The 14,193-nt window shown below is 43.1% G+C and overlaps 1 protein-coding gene across 1 annotated transcript in view; it reads left to right on the top strand.

Annotated features, from left to right (window-relative positions):
* Window positions 1-14,193, top strand: part of FRAS1 (Fraser extracellular matrix complex subunit 1) — a 518,223-nt gene that overhangs the window by 415,767 nt on the left and 88,263 nt on the right. Inside the window, exons 42-47 of the mRNA XM_061145732.1 lie at window positions 3,994-4,184; window positions 5,391-5,544; window positions 7,389-7,652; window positions 10,191-10,379; window positions 12,047-12,166; window positions 12,666-12,845. Of these exons, the coding sequence (XP_061001715.1) occupies window positions 3,994-4,184; window positions 5,391-5,544; window positions 7,389-7,652; window positions 10,191-10,379; window positions 12,047-12,166; window positions 12,666-12,845 (1,098 nt within the window). The remainder of the gene's footprint in view (window positions 1-3,993; window positions 4,185-5,390; window positions 5,545-7,388; window positions 7,653-10,190; window positions 10,380-12,046; window positions 12,167-12,665; window positions 12,846-14,193) is intronic.

The raw sequence follows: 14,193 nt of genomic DNA, 5'->3' as shown, positions 1-14,193 counted from the left end.
AAAAGAGGAATAAGACACAGCCCCGGCCTCACTCAGGAGAGATATGGAGACTGATGTTACAATCATGAAACACCAGGGCCGGGAAGGGAGCAAAGCCCTGAGAAAGGATGTAGGACAAAGCAATTACTTTTGCCTGGGACGGCGGGAGAGTCTGAGGAAGGGTTAGTGCTGTGGGCAGAGGGAAAATGCTGTTTCTCGCAGAAGAAAGCACAAGCAAAAGTAGGGAATCAGAAAAGGATGGTTGCCCCCAGCCTGCTCTTCTCTCCGGGTGGTTTCTGATAAGGCTTTCTAACACGGTTTTATGTTAACCTGGAGTGCATGCAGAGCAACTATTTCACTGGTCCAGAAGTCAAATTTCTGGCAGCCCTTGGCCTCTCTTAAAGTGGTTCTCAAACTTTAATGCTCATAAGACTCACCTGGAGGGCTGGAGCAAACACAGTTTCCTGGGCAGCAACCCCAGAGTCCCTGTTGGAGGAGGTTGGTGAGATCCATGCATTAGCATTTCTCACTGGCTCACAGGTGGTTCCAGGGACCACACTTGGAGACCCAGTGCTCTACATTAGTACGAACCTGGAAGTAAGGAGAAGACGTTCAGGGGGGCAAATCATTGTCCTAACACACATCATGTAAGGTCCCACCCTTTGCTTCATGGGCTTTCATAACGAAGTCTTATTTTAAACATATGAAACTAGCTACCTAGATTCAGAGTCCAGCTGACCAAAAGAACATCTTTTTAAAAACATTAGAAGAAGAAGAATCTTTAAGTTCACACTAGCACAAGAACAGAATAGTCATATTTTTCAGTATAAAATCTAACAGTGTGGAACCTACATTCCTTCAGTACCAGCACAACTAGTGAAAGTCACTCAGTCATGTCTTATTCTTTGCAACCGCATGGACTATACAAGCCATGGAATTCTCCAGGCCAGAATACTGGAGTGGGTAGCCTTTCCCTTCTCCAGGGGATCTTCCCAACCCAGGGATAAAACTCAAGTCTCTCACATTGCGGGCAGATTCTTTACCAGCTGAGCCACAAGGGAAGCTCAAGAATATTGGAGTGGGTAGCCTATCCCTTCTCCAGGGGATCTTCCCGACCCAGGATTCGAACCGGGGTCTCCTGCATTGCAGGTGGATTCTTTTTTTTTAGGCAAAAAATTCTTTATTCCATAGTGGAAACTAATGAGGTCTGCTGGTTAAACAGAACAGAGAGTCATAGAGTCTTGGATTAAAGTTCGGCCCTGTTGCTGAGTTTCAGTTTTTGGTTGATCCATAAAGATGCTCAAATGTTTTTCTTAAAGTTCGCTGTTTCAATGGAAATGATTCAAGCAGTGGTGCCAGAGAATCATGTTGTAAGCGCACTCACCACCCATCATGGCTTGTCTGTGGCAATTCCTGCTTCAGAAACTTGGCTGCCACTCTCTTTAATTGTGCCAGGGCCTCCCTCTCTTTTTAAAGCCTTCACATTTATTGGGTGCTGGCCGGCCTGGTTTGTAGCTGGGTGTGAAAGGTACCATTGCTCTGGAGCCTCAGGTCCTGCCTTGTGAGAGCTTTGCTGTACTGACTATAGACACTCTCCCTGGCTTGGACCTGACACACGAATGGGTGGGTGAGCACAGGCTCATGTGGCCTCATGAGCCACTGGGGTTGACTAAGCTGATACAGCAGGTACCGTAGTGTGCTCTCTCTTTCTGGCTGCAAATCAATATGATCTGTGTCACCTGCATTCCATACTCAGAACACTGACTTTTCATCAGCTTTTTGAATACAGGTGTTGTCTTGTGCCCAATGACCTTTGTACTTACCATTCCTTCTGCCCAGAATATTCATCAGTCTAATTTTAAGTCATCAATCAGACCCCAACTGTTTCCTGTTCTCAGAAGGTTTTTCCTGACCTTCCAGTTTAGAGTAGGTCTCCTGCTATTTGTTGTTGTTATGTTGCTCAGTTGTGTCCACCTCTTTTGCAACCCCATGGACGGTAGCTCACCAGGCTCCTCTGTCCATGGAATTCTCCAGCCAAGAATAGTGGAGTGGGTTGCCATTTCCTTCTTCAGGGTATCTTTGAGACCCAGGGATCGAACCCACATCTTCTACATTGGCAGGCAGCTTCTTGATCACTAAGCCACCAGGGAAGCCCCTGCTACAGACCCCTACAGAAGCTTACCTGGTACTCAACAGACTTGTCGGTACTTCACCATGTCTGGCCCATCCCCAGTGATGTAAGCATCATGAAGAGAAGAACCATTATCTGCCTTATTTCCTCTTTATCTCCATGAAAAGGAAAAAGGAAAGTGAAGTCGCTCAGTCGTGTCCAACTCTTTGCGACTCCATGGACTGTAGCATACCAAGCTCCTCGGTCCATGGGAGTTTCCAGGCAAGGTTACTGGAGTGGGTTGCCATTTCCTTCTCCAGAGCAGGTGGATTCTTTTAACAACTGAGCTAGTATGGAGGATGGTGCACAACTAGGGCCCACCTTAATTACCTGTTGGACATCGCTGTGTTCCAGCACGGTGCATTAATAGATGTTCATGATATATAGCCTCCACACATCAAGAACTATTTAATTTGCACATAGTATATTCTATTTAAGAAGGTAAGGAAGCTCATTAATAAAATGATTTACATGAAAACATAGAAGGTGCAGTTTTAAGAATCAAAAGGATTGATGCTTAAAGCTTCAGTGACAGATTCACTTTTTGAATAGCTTGTTTTCTAATGATAGAAAATGTCATTCTATTTGAATACATTTTTAGGCTTCACTTAGTGTATTTTTGACCCAAATAAAGATGCCATGTTTCTCATATTTATAGTGATAAATGGAAAGAGAAAATTAAAGTTTTAAGGAATTATAGCAATTCCTTTTGGAAACTCTGAACTGTATGCCCTAGGGGTTATCAGGTCACTAATCACTTAGACTCCTCTATGCTTCTAGTATTGAGAGGAATCAAATCTGAGGGGTAAAATTTAAGAAAATTCATGTCATTGAAAAAAAGATTGTCTTGAATTCTTGTCAAAAATTATAAATAAAACGTTTTCATTCCTACTCTTTCAATTGGGAGGTCAACAAAAAATGACTGTGTCTGTCTTCAACTAGAAAGTCAGTGGCCTTTTAATATATGACCTTCATCTTTGCAAAAACCATGGAACAGGGAAAGAGAAAGTGTTATTGCTTTCAGATCTTCTATCTACATTTTTCTTTGTTGATGTATATCTAGGGAGTGTTTGAAGATACAGGGGTTTCTTTTTTCCCCCTCTCTTTAGAAGAAAATGTAACCATTTAAAATCAATCATTTAGAAAGATTTAGACCAAATAAGAGACAAGTCATCCAACATTTAGACAGTGCTTATTCTTCCCCTTGGCCTTTGGTGTTAGAATGAATAGAAGAGATAACCAGCATATTCTATGAAACTCTGAATGATACTTGAGCATCTCAGTGCCTGAACTATACCTGAGCTCTGGATGGTCCCTGAACATCACAGTGGCCCTAGTGTACCATCCCAGGGACTGAGCACTAGCCCATGAGGTTACTAGAGGTTTCTTAAGGAACTGAATGGTCAAATGGAAACATGCTTAAGGAGATAATTCTTGGATTTAAAGATGACTGTATAGTCATCTTTTCTTGTGTAGAGAAAGAAGGTTCCTCTCGCAAAATGGTTTTGAAATTGACTAAAGTGTAAAACTTTTACTCCTATATCAATATTTGCCCCATGACTTATTTTATCAAATATTTCTAACAAAACAAGCATTGATTCTATGCTCTATTAAATAATAGCATTCTGAGTACTTTCATACATGCGACTCATTTGATTCCCATTTATTGGTCAGAAATAGTGGGGAAACTGGGGTCCCACCCAAGCCTTCAAATTCCATTCTCCCACCTTTATTCTCAAACTTGTTTTCATCTTTTGTTGATAGTGCTGTCATGCTTTCTGGTTCAGCTCAGAAAGCAGGAATTTATGGATCAAGATAAAAGTTCCCTCTTGCTGTTGGTACAGGTGATCGGTTTGGCCCTGGAACTACCAGTGACCTAGAGGCATCGTTCCCTATTCAAGATGTCCTGGAAAACTACATTTACTACTTTCAGAGTGTTCATGAAAGCATTGAGCCAACCCATGATATTTTCAGTTTTTATGTAAGTGATGGAAACAGTCGATCGGAAGTCCACAGCATCAACATCACCATTGAGGTAAGGATTCTGGAAGTTGGAAAAGTTGGGCCTTTGACCACAATATCCCACCATTAGATAGTTTCAAAAGAACTCAAAAACAAAGGAAGTTGGGTTGGACCTTCAATTTTAGTGGTCAATTTAAAAAACATAACCCTGACCTTTAGGAAACGTGTAGAATTAAGGCTGACATTTGGAGATGGTATGACTTGGAAATCTGAATTTCCATTTTAGGGTAAAATCTATCTGGTCTGTGTGAAGACACTTTGCTCTCACAGACAGAGAAAACTTGCTAGCCTCATATGAGGTGAAAAGTAACATATGCTTATTTTTCCCTGCAATTATTGTATGTAGTTCTATGTGCATACTTGCTTTTTCTAACATTTTAGTGCATTTATTCATCACACTATAACATTAAAGAAATGTGTTCCCTGATGCTGTATATATTCTCTTTCGAGCAACTACATAGGCTTGCTCTGTTATCCGAGGAGAGACAGAAATAAAAGATAAAACTCAGAATGGAATACCCACTGCCTTGAGAAAACAAAACCTGGCACTCTCAGCACCCTTGGGGGACAAGGGTGGAGAGGAGCTGACTTCTGGTGGGGCTGATCAGGCAGACAGTTTAAACACCTGTACTTTCAAATATCTGTCCTCTATCATAGGTTCTAAGACAGGTATGATTTCCAAAAATGTGCCCTTTTATCTCCCCAGTACACTTGTACTTGTCTAACCACATGTCCATATTTCTGGCATCTGGAAAATGCCATCATTGTACCTATGGAGAATGTCTGTAGCATGTCCATCAAGGGGATATCTGGTTTATGTGATCTGCTCAGCTTTCAATGTAACCATTTTGAGTGAGAATTAAAGACAGTGACATATTAGATGCAAACTATATACATAAAATAAACACTAAGGATTTACTGTATCACACAGAAAACTGTGTTCAACATCTTGTAATGACTTATAATGGAAAATAATCTGAAAAAATATATAACTGAAGTGCTTTGGTATACACCTGAAGCTAACACAATATTGTTAATCAACTATATTTCAATAAAAATACAATAAAAACAACAATAATAATAAGAGATCATGACACATTAAATGCTATTTCATGGTGAAAGTTGATGTGATGGTGTTACTGTCTTTGAATAGTGTGCGCTCTTTTTTTCTTCTTAAACCAGTATCTGTGTGAGACCTAATATTTTATGCTTTAATCAGAGGAAGAATGATGAGCCTCCCAGAATGACCTTGAGGCCCCTTGGCGTGCAGCTGAGCTCAGGAGTGGTGATAAGCAATTCTTCTTTGAGCCTGCAAGACCTGGACACTCCAGATAATGAGCTGATTTTTGTACTGACAAAAAAGCCTAGCCACGGTAGGACACGACTGCTATGGGAAGCTTCTTAATTGAGGTGCTCGATGGGTTATTAGAATAAACACGTAGATTTCAGCTGATCATTCCTCTACCTTCCTGGTGTATAGTCCATTCTTTGCATCAAGGTATGATCAAATTTACAGCTAGTTTATATTCTTTGGGTTCACCATAGACTGGTTGTTCTAAAAGCCTGACTCCTGGGTAATTGGTGTCTCTGAAATTCAATTTCAGCTGTTTTCTTGCTTTCTTACGTAGCCTCAGGCAGAACAGGTTTTCAGAATCTGCACATCCTCTTCTTAGAGGGGGCATCATTGCTTGATCGTCTTGGGCTATTCATACAAAGAATAGCCACCTTGTAATTAATTGCAAAAGTTGTTCATTTCAGGTTAGAGGTGTGGTAGATAATCTTTATGAGCTCATTTGTTTTGCAAAGACAGCACTTTTCCTGATTAAGTTCAGTTCAGTTCAGTTCAGTCGCTCAGTCGTGTCCGACTCTTTGTGACCCCATGAATCGCAGCACGCCAGGCCTCCCTGTCCATCACCAACTCCCAGAGTTTACTCAAACCCATGTCCATCGAGTCGGTGATGCCATCCAACCATCTCATCCTCTGTCATCCCCTTCTCCTCCTGCCTCCAATCCCTCCCAGCATCAGGATCTTTTCCAATGAGTCAACTCTTCGCATGAGGTGGCCAAGGTACTGGAGTTCCAGCTTCAGCATCAGTCCTTCCAATGAACATCCAGGACTGCTCTCCTTTAGGATGGACTGGCTGGATCTCCTTGCAGTTCAAGGGACTCTCAAGAGTCTTCTCCAACACCACAGTTCAAAAGCATCAATTTTTTGGCGCTCAGCTTTCTTCACAGTCCAACTCTCACATCCATACATGACCACTGGAAAAACCATAGCCTTGACCAGATGGACCTTTGTTGGCAATGCAATGTCTCTGCTTTTTAATATGCTATCTAGGTTGGTCATAACTTTCCTTCCAAGGAGTAAGCGTCTTTTAATTTCATGGCTACAATCACCATCTGCAGTGATTTTGGAGCCCCAAAAAATAAAGTCTGATACCGTTTCCACAGACTAGAGGTTTAAAACACCACCATGGTAATCTTCTACCTACTTCCTTTCTAAGTGCTACCTACCTAGTATTAGCTAAAGCTCTGCAATTTTCATCTCCTAAGTGGTGGCTTGGTGGCCTAACGGCTATTGACCTTTTACAGATGAAACTATTCCTGTTGATGGAGAGTTCACCAGAGAAGCTATTGGTCATTACATTTTAGCTTGCCTCCATCCACTTTCACTTTCTTTAATGAAACACTGTGTCTCATTGCATACACATGACCCTTGAAAATAGGATAATATGCCTCAGTCCAAGGATGCTTAGTGTCTTTCTGAACATAAAAGGAGTTTAAAATAAATTCCTCTCTCTCATCCCAGATGCCTCAGGAGGAAGGCAGCAAGTGGAAAGTGCTACTTTCACCCTACAGAAGGGGTAAATAAGGCTTAGATAGTGAAGTGAGTTTGAATTCGTGGAGAGATTTGATTCCTAAGCCACTGTATTTCTGTATCCATCTGTGTCTCCTTAAGAGATTTTTAATCAGGAAAAGTGGGACTTTATCTTCTTTATTTGGAGATGAGGTCAGAGCACAGAGCATCACCCTGTGCTTTTGTATAAAATTCTGAGTTGTTGGTCACTTATGCATGTGCAATCAACACCCCCGAGGGGCTTGGCATTCTACCCAAGCTCAAAGTTGACAAAACCAGATGATGTTTTAGTGCCATATTTGCTCTACCATTGTTTCTTTCTTTCCTTTTTTTTTTTTTTTTTTTTGCTCCCTTCCTCAGGTCATCTGCTCCGGAGGCAAACAGCTTCTGAACCTCTGGAGAATGGGAGGGTTTTGGCCCAGGGCTCCTCCTTCACCTACCAAGATATCCTGGCTGGGCTGGTTGGGTATGTGCCTGGTGGTCCAGGTGTGGCAGTGGATGAGTTCCGGTTCTCCCTCACTGATGGCCTCCACACAGACACGGGGAGGATGGAGATATATATAGAACTGCCTACAAGTGACACCCCCCATCTGGCTGTAAACCGAGGCCTCCAGCTCTCGGCAGGTACCACGGTGTGGAAGAGAGTGGCTATGGTTTCTTCTTTGTTCCTGCACAATGCTTCCTTCCATGTCGGCAGTGTGGGAGGATCTTGAACTAGGTGTGCAGAGTTTAGGGAGACCTGTTGTTTTGGGGACACTAACCATTGTGAATGACAAGTGTGAAATCTCTGAAGTTCTTTAGACCAGATGTCGGTGTCTGTGAATCTGAGGCAAGACTGAGAAGAGCTTACAGTATTTCCAGGGTCCTCAAAATATTCATTTATCCAACTACTTGTAGGTCCCGATCTCTTAGAACACTGCCACTGCCCAAACAACCCTACGGAAACAAACAACAAAATCTAACAGGATTTTCAACATGCTTATTTTTTTTTTTTTCTTTGAAGTCATGAAGGGGTGATTGGGAAGTCATCATGCACTAGGAGAGATTATACCAGTAATTAAGAACCATTAGATATGGTGTTCTAGGATCTAACATTCAGTTTGCTGGTGGACAAGCAACACTGAAGGACCTGTGACAACTGTGGGTCTTGGAGTCACTTTGCAGTAGGAAGTTACTTCCAGAGAATGGACCTTTGGTCCACAGAGCGTCTTTATCACACTGGACTTCTGTTTGCTTGTCTGTTCTTACATGTTTTCATGTATTTTTTAGTTTCACATGTATTTTGTAGTGAAAAATATTTGGTAGAATGGTATTTGAAAATGTGGAGATTCCCAAAGGTCCCAAGTATTAGGTCTGGGACTTGACTTTGCCCTATTTACAAGCTAATAAGTTGGCCTATTACTCTTTCATGGATCCTGGTCAAACACATGAGATTCCTTGTTGTTTTTATTTAGTCCCTAAATCATGTCTGACTCTGTGACCCCACGGGCTATAACCTGTCAGGCTCCTCTGTCCATGGGATTTCCCAGACAAGGCTACTGAAGTGGGTTGCCATTTCCTACTCCAGGGGAATCTTCCTGACCCAGGGATTGAACCTGCATCTCCTTGACTGCAAGCAGATTCTTTACTGCTGAGCCACTGGGGAAGCTGAGATTCCTTGGTCAGAAATATAGCACTCTGTGACAATGCCCTCCAAGTCCCACGGGGGTGATGCAGAGGGCCCACATGAATGTATTTGTGTGCAGGGTGATGAACTACAGAAGAGGAAGCTTGAGCTTGGGAACTCTCCTTGTTATAGTAGCAATAAGCAAGCCTGATCTTTGTCCCAGAGGAAGACGTCACCTCATCCCTCAGGGATGCTCGCTGGGAATGGCCCAGAGAACAAGTGGTCAAACCTTGCATTCTTGGCATTACCCAGCAAAAACATACAGAGATGCTCAGAGCCCATGGCAGATTGCCGCTCCACAGACCAGGTTATGTTACACATGAGTAACTAACTAGGACCTACTTTATCAGAATTTACTGTTTTAATATGAGAAGTGGGCTAGCGAGGAGAACAAAGAGGAAGGCCTTGAGAAGAGGTGCTCGCCAGGAGGGACAGTCCAAGGTGGCTCAGTGGTAAAGAATCCACCTGTCAATGCAGGAGACTCCAAAGATGCAGGTTCGGTGGGGTCGCAGAGTCGGACATGACTGAGCACGCACAGACGCACTGTGCCTTGTCTGTCCCCAGCACCTGGGCGGTCTTCCAGGACCCAGCATTCAGGTCTCCCTGCTCTGTGCCTCTCATCATAGCCTCTATCCTGAGGAACAGTGATTCTGACTATTTGGTGTGAGACGGCAACCAGATATGTTTGTGAGTTTATGTAAAGCTGTTTTTTGTTTTTAATGATTTGGTGATCCTTAAGACAGTAAATAAATTAGGTCCAAGCCGGTCTCATTGTCGTTCTGAGAGTCATTTACTCGCAGAGCTAGAAGTTCAGAACATAGATTTAGGTACTAACTGAAAGGTCAAGGAAGAGAGCGAGCATGCGCAGAGAGTGAAATTCGATCAGAAGAAAAAGGGGCTCAGATCTAAACTCAAGGTGAAAGTCGCCCAGCCATGTCTGACTCTTTGCGACCTCATGGGCTATACAGTCCATGAAATTCTCCAGGCCAGAACACTGGAATGGGCAGCCCTTCCCGTCTCCAGGGGATCTTCCCAACCCAGGGATCGAACCCAGGTCTCCCACATTGCAGGCGGATTCTTTACCAGCTGAGCCAAACTCAAGGGCTGATTAGAAAATTGGGAAGTTGGGACTATTCACTTAGGGAAATTAAAATGTATTCAGCTGGAACCAAAAGGTCAAGCAGCTGATATTTTCTTTTTATTTTCTAAAAGAAGGAAATTATTTTATTTATTTATTTGGCTGAGCTGGGTCTTCTTTGCTTCATGTGGGGTTTGCAGTATGCGGGATCTAGTTCTCTGACCAGGGATCAAACCCTGGGCCCCTGTATTGGGGAGCATGGGATCTTGGCCACTGGACCACCAAGGAAGTCCCGTAGCTGATATTTCTCTAGACCGGGGAGCGTGTGATAACTTAGTCTCCCGTCTCCTAAAATCATTTGACCTGCTCTCCAAAAGCAATAATGGGGAAAGACCTAGTCTCTCCCATTCTCTTCCAGGGTCCGTAGCGATCATCACAGAACGGCACTTGAAAGTGACAGATCCTGACTCAGATGACCATCAGGTGATGTATATCTTAAAGGAAGATCCTGGAGTAGGACGCCTGCAGATGGTAAAGCATGACAGCCTGGAGCAGATCTCCATTAGAGGCCCCATCCGAAGTTTCACCCAAGCTGACATCAGTCAAGGTCAGGCACTTCTCCTACCCAGACTTCCAGAAACTCCACCCACTGTAGTCAAATGGGAATTGGTGCCTGGTAGCCAATGGCAGCTAACTCTGCACTCTTGTTTTGAATTAAGAGCTGAGTTATAGCTTCATTTATTCTTACTTATCTCCTCCATTTTTTGGTTTGAAAAAAAACTTTCCTTCTTGGCTAAAATGTTCTCATGCTTTGGCATAGCCTTGATGAAATTGAGGACTATTATAGAGGAAAAAATCATTTTGACTTGCTGTGATGCTAAAAAGTGTATGAGAGAGAGAGAGAAAGAAAAAAGAAGTGAATTGGGATGGATTAAGGTGAAAATTATGCCTGCCTTAGGTGAACAATTTATATCTCTTTCCAGCTCCCCAAAGAGCACAAGTTAATGAACTAAGCAAAATGGAAGGGCATAAATCGGAGCTGCCTCAGGGAGATTACATAGCTCATCCCTCCTCCAGGAAATGCTGATGTAATGTGAAAGCATAAATGTTAAATGCTACGCAGTTACCGTACAGTGCTTTCAGGGGTAAGAAAGGAAAAGAAGTTACGTATTGAGAGGGAAGTAATCCAATGTCAGGTGATGATGTGCAATTTCCACTTAGAGGTGGAAACATGCTCCTCTAGGACCAGAATACAGGTCCTGTCTGTGCACTCACGCCTAGAATTGATAGCAGCCCAAATATCTCTGGACCTGTCTGTAGTGAAGGGAGTGGAATAATTCCTTGGTTATTCCTTGCCTCGGTGTCCCTGTTTAGAATATGAAGGCAGGCACTTCTTCCCAGATGTTTAGTTATATTTCCATTGCTAGATCCTTATAAGTGATGCTGCTACTGCTACTGCTAAGTCACTTCAGTCGTGTCCGACTCTGTGCGACCCCATCCCTGGGATTCTCCAGGCAAGAACACTGGAATGGGTTGCCATTTCCTTTTCCAATGCATAAAAGTGAAAAGTGAAAGTAAAGTCACTCAATCATGTCTGACTCCTCGCGACCCCATGGACTGCAGCCTACCAGGCTCCTCCGTCCATGGGATTTTCCAGGCAAGAATACTGGAGTGGGGTGCCATTGCCTTCTCCGATAAGTGATGCTATGGGTTCACAAAAATATAATATATTGGGTTTTTCCCTTTGGGTCCAATTGACATCTAGGTAGAGTTTATTCATTTAGTCTGTTTCTTTGTTGATTGGTTATATCCCACGCCTTTCCTAAAATGATTTAAGACTGGGAAGCGGGAGTGAACCGTAGGGGATCACATGGTCTGTGGCTCTCTGTCCTCCTGCCCTGGGACATGGGTAGATAACAGGGCCGCACCGGTGATGTGGGTCTGGTCAGTGCCCATTTTCCACGTGGGCAGTTTTGTTGACCTCATGATTCATGAGGCTTCTTTGGAGCCTTCCACCGATGCTGAGTCTCAGCTGTAAGCAATGCTACTTGCTGCTTGGGGTTATTTTATCATCAAGTCACTGATGATGAGGAAGTCGCTAGATGAAAGGGAGGAAATGAAAATGTCAGACTAAAATGTCAAAAGCAATGTCAAAGTGAGAGGGGAGCAATTGATTCACTGGTGTGAATACCCATCGAATTCTCACCTGACATTTCAGAAATAAGGCCAGAAAACACTAAGTAGCAAACTGTGATCTTCTTGTCCTTGTTACAGGCCTTATAGAATACAGTCATGGAAAAGGAGAATCTGGTGGGAACTTTGCTTTTAAATTTGATGTGGTTGATGGAGAAGGCAACAAATTGATTGGCCAGTCATTTTCCATCACTGTTTCAGGTAAGAGGGCAGTTGGGTATTTGAAAGTTCTCCAGCAGTTCTGAGGTCGTGTGGTGCATACCGTGAGGCTTGAGCCTTTTCTTTACGGGCTTGAGTAGAAATCTGAAATCCTCTCCTCTCTGTTGTGCGATGCTGTGGCTCTTTGATGCACTCTCTGTGGGTCAGACCTGGGGATTATGTGGATTATTTTGATCTTACTCCTGGACACCAGGCCCAGAATTGAAAAAAGGAAGCATAAAAGGTTGCTGTTGTTGTCAGTCTCCTTAAGTTGTATCCGACTCTTTGTGACCCCGTGGAAATGCAGCACGCCAGGCTCCTCTGTCCTCCACTGCCTCCTGGAATTTGCTCAAATTCCTGTCCGTTGAGTCGATGGTGCTATCTAACTATCTCATCCTCTGCCACCCCCTTCTCCTTTTGCCTTCAATCTTTCCCAGCATTCAGGGTCTTTTCCAGTGAGTCAGCTCTTCACATGTCATGTTACTCTTTCTGATATTTTCAGAAGACAAATCTCCACCAGTCATCATCACCAATAAAGGGCTGTTCTTGGACGAAAACTCGGTAAAGAAGATCACCACTCTGCAACTCTCTGCCACTGACCAGGAGAAGGGACCCACAGAACTGGTCTACAGAATCACCAGAGAGCCCCAGCTGGGCCACCTGGAACACACAGCATCACCAGGTAAGCCCATCATCTCTGACTTCATCAGACCAAAGCTGGGATTTAGTAAATGCCAGGGGCAGCCATATCATGTGGACACTTTCACCTTGAACCTGCCTATATTAGTATGTATTTCTGGCATCACTATTTTTGACCATTGTATGCTGCTTTGCATTATACTTAGAACACAGTGTACCCCATGCTTACTTGCTGGAAGTTGATTTGATAATTATAATTTGATGTAAACAGTCTTGTCTCCAACACTAGAATTCAACACATAGAAAGTGAGCATGCATATTGAATAAGATACTGGTTCAGCTGCTACAAAGGAAGAAAAAGAGATGAACGAGACATTATCCCAACCATTAGAATCTTCTGTTGGATGAAATAAGGAGCCTTTGCATATAACCATATGTAAGGGAAGAAGATGGCAGGTATTTTAAGAACTGTATAAACCTGCCATCCTAGGACTTCAAAAGCAAAAGCGATATCAGATGGGAAGGTGCTTGGAGGTGGTGTTTAAGAGTGCCCTTGAAAGATAGAATTTGGGCTGACAGAAATTGTGTTATTTCCAGAGATAGGAACAGCCTGTGGACTCATTCCAAAAATTATGAGTGGGCCAGTTTTGCTAAATCATATATTCTGAAAATAGTAGTGGATTGGGTTCATGGGTAGACTGACATTTTATGATGGGTCTTCAGAGTGATGATCAGTAATCCCTATTTAATTCAATAGGCAATAAGGAGGCCCTGCAGAATTTCGAACAGGGAAGGGAAGTGAATTCCTCTAGTGTCCAATAGGATAAACTGAAAGAAAGGAAGAAAAAAGAGGCGGTGACAGTAGGTAAGAAGTTTAGCATTTGGCCAGATGGGAGCTAGTGAGGCTTCTGGCAGTGGGGCAGCCTCCACATGGGAAGATTAAGATGAAAATAATAAAAGAGATTACACCTGCTACCTAGTAAATATCCAGTAAATAGTAGTTGGTGGAAGGAAAGAAGGAAGGAAAGAGTTAATTTCAGGAGGAGCAACTATAGAATTTGGCAACTTGAACAAACATGAAGGACAAGAGATATTGGCTGAATAAACAGCCTAAAGGTAGAATTGTCTTTATTTTGTCAATCACAGAAGCTGTGTCAGCTTGTAGGAAATTTAGATCATTGGTTTTCTTTGGATTTCAGGTTACAGATTTCTCTTTCATTCAACCAGGGAAATAGCAAAAGAGAGGAAGTACTTGCCCTGATGCTGGGGGTCAGACAGTAGGCAAACAAGCAAGTATATATATCATGTCAGTGGTGATGAGTTAGGGAGTGAAATGAGGGCATTCCTGGGGTTCAGGGACCAATGAGGTAAGGGAAGGCCTCCTAATAGTA

Source organism: Dama dama, chromosome 6, assembly GCF_033118175.1.
Source record: "Dama dama isolate Ldn47 chromosome 6, ASM3311817v1, whole genome shotgun sequence".
Classification (NCBI taxonomy): domain Eukaryota; kingdom Metazoa; phylum Chordata; class Mammalia; order Artiodactyla; family Cervidae; genus Dama; species Dama dama.
Note: the sequence above shows the minus strand (reverse complement) of the source record. Positions and strands in the feature narration are given on the sequence as shown.